This window comes from Sinocyclocheilus anshuiensis, unplaced genomic scaffold, assembly GCF_001515605.1.
Source record: "Sinocyclocheilus anshuiensis isolate Anshui unplaced genomic scaffold, SAMN03320099.WGS_v1.1 scaffold478, whole genome shotgun sequence".
NCBI lineage: Eukaryota > Metazoa > Chordata > Actinopteri > Cypriniformes > Cyprinidae > Sinocyclocheilus > Sinocyclocheilus anshuiensis.
In genome coordinates this window covers 509,217-513,314 of record NW_015542376.1, presented here as the reverse complement: position 1 = coordinate 513,314, position 4,098 = coordinate 509,217, and the positions used below count along the sequence as shown (strand labels likewise).

General features: G+C 42.1%; 1 protein-coding gene across 1 annotated transcript in view; it reads left to right on the top strand.

Annotated features, from left to right (window-relative positions):
* Positions 1-3,796, top strand: part of LOC107692311 (voltage-dependent N-type calcium channel subunit alpha-1B-like) — a 26,638-nt gene extending 22,842 nt beyond the window's left edge. The window contains exons 20-21 of the mRNA XM_016491296.1: positions 636-856; positions 944-3,796. Coding sequence (XP_016346782.1) covers positions 636-856; positions 944-1,492 — 770 coding nt within the window. The 3' untranslated portion in view covers positions 1,493-3,796. The remainder of the gene's footprint in view (positions 1-635; positions 857-943) is intronic.
* The last annotated feature ends 302 nt before the right edge of the window (positions 3,797-4,098 follow it).

The following is a 4,098-nucleotide window of genomic DNA, read 5'->3' as shown; positions in this document are numbered from 1 at the left end:
ACACATTATTTTCCACATACTGTACATTATTGTTTCTCTTCTATGCCCCGCCTTTCTGAAACACGTCGATTTTTACTCAATCGCTCATCGGTCTGAAAAGTGGGGTTGTGCTCTGATTGGCCAGCTATCCAGTGCGTTGTGATTGGCCGAAGTGGACCAGTCTTAACTTTTATAAAGAATATCTCTTTGGGTTTGAGACTTTAGTCTTTGCAACTTTAGGGATCTTATATATTCACGTACAACTTGTAACACTCCAAAGAGAAAGGAAAACTTGAAATCGCATCATATGACCCCTTTAATAACATTTTTATATTTAAAGTGCAGTTTGTAATTTTTGCATCACTTGAATCACAAAACAGAACCTCAAAAATAACGATTGATTTTGAAGTACCTCTCTCCATCTTCCATTGGTTGGACAAAGAGATCCCACCCATCTGTTTCATTGTCAGGACCACTTTAACTTTCTCACGCCACTGTTGCTATGTTGGGCTGGTCGCAGTACTCAAACAAACAAGAAATGGTCTGAAAGAGCCACAGAACATCATATTTTAAAATTAAAAAAAAAAAAATGCACGGTTCAGCTTTGACTAGGACATGGCTGATTAATATATGTGTTGAATTTTTATGTATAACAGCAGATCCAAACACTGAGTCACCGCCTAGGGAACGATCACGAGAGCGAGACCGCGGCCGCTCCCACGAGAGGAAGCACCATTCATCCTCAGCGGCGGAAAGGAAGCAGCGATACTACTCTTGTGATCGCTACGGCAGCCATGAACAAGGCCACATTGTGTCCGCCGGGCCCAGCAGATCCACATCGCCAGGAGAACCCCATGACCCAAACAGGCTTAAGCAGGTCAGGTGGTTTCCCTCAGTCCCTCTAGCTTCCACACATGCTGTGTAGCAGTGACCTACTCTTTCTCTTCTCTCCATTGTGTTTCAGGGAATTAACACCGCTAAAGGAAGTTCAGTCATTCATACCTCAGGCACCAGCACACCCTGCCGTGGGCGTAGACAGCTCCCTCAGACGCCCCTTACGCCTCGGCCTGCTGTTGCCTACAAGACTGCCAACTCCTCTCCGGTCCAGCTCAACAGTGCCCAGTCTACAGGGCCCTGCCCCACTCGCCTTAGTCGTGGCCTGTCAGAGCACGATGCCCTACTCAGCGGTAGCACCCACCGCCAATCTCCCGTGCCTGTCACTCGTATCGGCTCTGACCCCAACTTGGGTCCCCTCCAGCAAGACTCAAACTTGTCTGAAGCGGATGACTTCCACGATGCCTTGAGTACGTACGGCACGGGCCGCTGCCCCAGGACTGCAGCCTCCATCGCCCACACATCATCAGGTGCGGCCCCCACTTCCACACTGCTCTCGCGCAGCCAGAGCGGAGTCCCCAACGGGTATCACTACTCCCTCGGCGTGAACGCAGCGCCTGGTTCAAGCGGCAGAGCATCTGGAAGCTATCAGGAAACTGAGAGAAATGACTGGTGTTAGCATGATTCAATCTAGCATGAGTTTTATCGTCTTTGCCCCGGGGGAGGAGGAAGCCGTGTTTTGGAGGGAAACAAGAGTTACGTCCGCAGTTTACACTATTTACAACTGTTTACCATCAGCTTGAGCCTATATGGTTTTATAAAGATGTTCTTCTCCTGTTTAGAAAGTAGCAGACGTCCTTGTGACTTGTTTACGAAAGTTGTGGCAAGATGGAAAGCGCTTGGAGGTCTTGATAGTTTTCAAACTGAATAGTTTAGCCTCAAGTGACACTCCCCACCTCTTTTAATTTCATTAGGGCTGATTCCACAAGGGTCACATGCAAGGAGATGATCACATCAGCTGTGCCTGTGATCAAGACCTCAGACCTCAGAGAGGAAGACGCCCAAAAACACAAGCTATGGTGAAAACAGTTGTGTGGAAAAAGTGAGACATTTAGTTGTTGAGATTTGAGAGGTTCTTTAGACTCTTTGCACAGCACACAATGACTGAAAAGTTATTTCTAGGGATTTTGGCAGTGTGTCCACCAAAACATTTTTTTTGTTGTTGTTCCTAAAGCCAGCGTATATTTTTAATTGTTTGCAATGGGAGCACCACATACTAGTGTGACGTGGTCGCAAGCGTCTGTTCCATGCTCAGCGTTTCACTGCTGTTTTTTTTCTGGTCGTTGAGAGTTGAACAGTGTTCATCTTTGGGTAAAATGTCGCACTCGTCACTGCCACTTTTTACCTAACCGTACATTTGCATTGGAGGAGGGGTGGGACAAATACCACACTGATCAACCATCACATTCTACTTGTACAATGATTGAATAACCATCGTCTGACACCTTCGTATTGCAACATTAATGTGAAAAAAAAAAATGCTTGAAGGAACATTTAGTTCGTCATGGGTCTACCAGGGAAACAGCTAAACGCTGTGCCTCTAAAGCGGCTGGCATATTTGTTGGCTAAAAACTCTTTGGTGGACACACAACCTAAAGGTTTGCGCTGCTGAAATTCTACTTCTTTCTCTAGCATGAGTGGAATAGTTGGTCTGCTCCCACCTACTGAAAAAAGGCCAAATTGAACGCACTTTTCTATCAGACTGCAGTAGATTGAATATCATTTCACAGTGTTCCATTTTGTACCTTGTAAATGATCTGAGTATAGCTGGACATTATGTAAGGTCTAATCATTTTCTTACTCTCTTGAGGTAAGATACCAAGTGCCTAAACTTTGAGATTTTATTGCCACATTGGTGCGTGATGCATTAAGAAGCATTTGGCGTAAGAGAGGCAATGAACAGTTGCTGTATGCTGTAGGTTAAATGTCACTGATATTTTTTTCTTAGATATACTTGAGCATGTATTTGAGGAAAGAAATTGCACAAAACAAAGACTGTAGCATTGTAAAGTTCAGGTGGATGTTGATGATGTTGGTCTATTCAGAGTGTGTTATTGAAATGATTCAGGGGAAAGTAGATGATATATTAAAAATGCTAATGCAGTTGAGTTATAGAAGACTGAAAGGTTGTATTTGTTGGTTGCTGTTGGTGTCAGTGTTGTTTCCAGAGGGCATATTATGAGCTCAGACCTTTCTCTTTCAGTAATTGATTAAAAGAGGAAGAAGTTGAGACAGATTGAAGCACTTAGTCAACTTTCTCTTGTATCTGTTATTCACCACACAAAAAGATTCAGAGCTACCAATGTGAAATAAAGAATGTTGTTTTCTCTCAATTAGTGAGATACTGTAATGTTTTGGATGATAGTTAACAAATCAAGGTTAATTTATTCAGAATATGTATTTTACTCTGTTTCTTCCCATGTTTTTAATTTGTCGACAGTATCTTTTCTGTCTGAAGGGTTTATTACATGTTGGTATTTTTAGGGTGAGCGCAGTAGAGCGCAACAGTGGCTGTCTGCTTTTTCAGCAGCCTTGGTTAAGGAAGTATTTTATTTTCATTGTCTTCATGGGAATTTCAAGCAAAAATGTAATTGAAGCAAAAAAGTATACGAAAATTTGGGGGAACTAACTTTCTGATTTACAGTATAAAGCTACTGGGAGAAAAAAAATAAATAAATGAAACATCTTACGCGATTTTCATGATTGGCAAATCTCTTTACAGGATTATGAGTGGTACAGTAGTTCTTTACAGGAATTTTTGCTTAAGAATCTCAACACTTATAATGAGTAATTTAAAAGTTACATTGGACTTCTCTGTGGAGAAAATTTATGGAATTTTTTACCTGTGGAACCTGACTGTTGTGCTCTTAAATATCTAAGTGCAGGGAAATGTTGACTGCTGAAGTACAGTAGGGCTATATGCAACAAAATGACATTTAAAAAAATAAATGACTCCTCATCCTGTAGCTTTACCTGCACTCAACACAATCTAGCTTTAGCACCAATGGGACCAATTTACCACTTCACAGAGATCTTTATATATACAGGATGTGTGGCTCACCTAAAAATGCCAAATTTTAATGCAGATGCATTGATGATTGTGCTTGATATTGATGTGCCCTCTGAAAGTACAACAATTAATATAGTGGTATTTGTAGTGGTTGCACACTATAGGTGGGAAATTGATGTTGTGTTACGCAACTTGTCACTAAAAGGATGGTTATG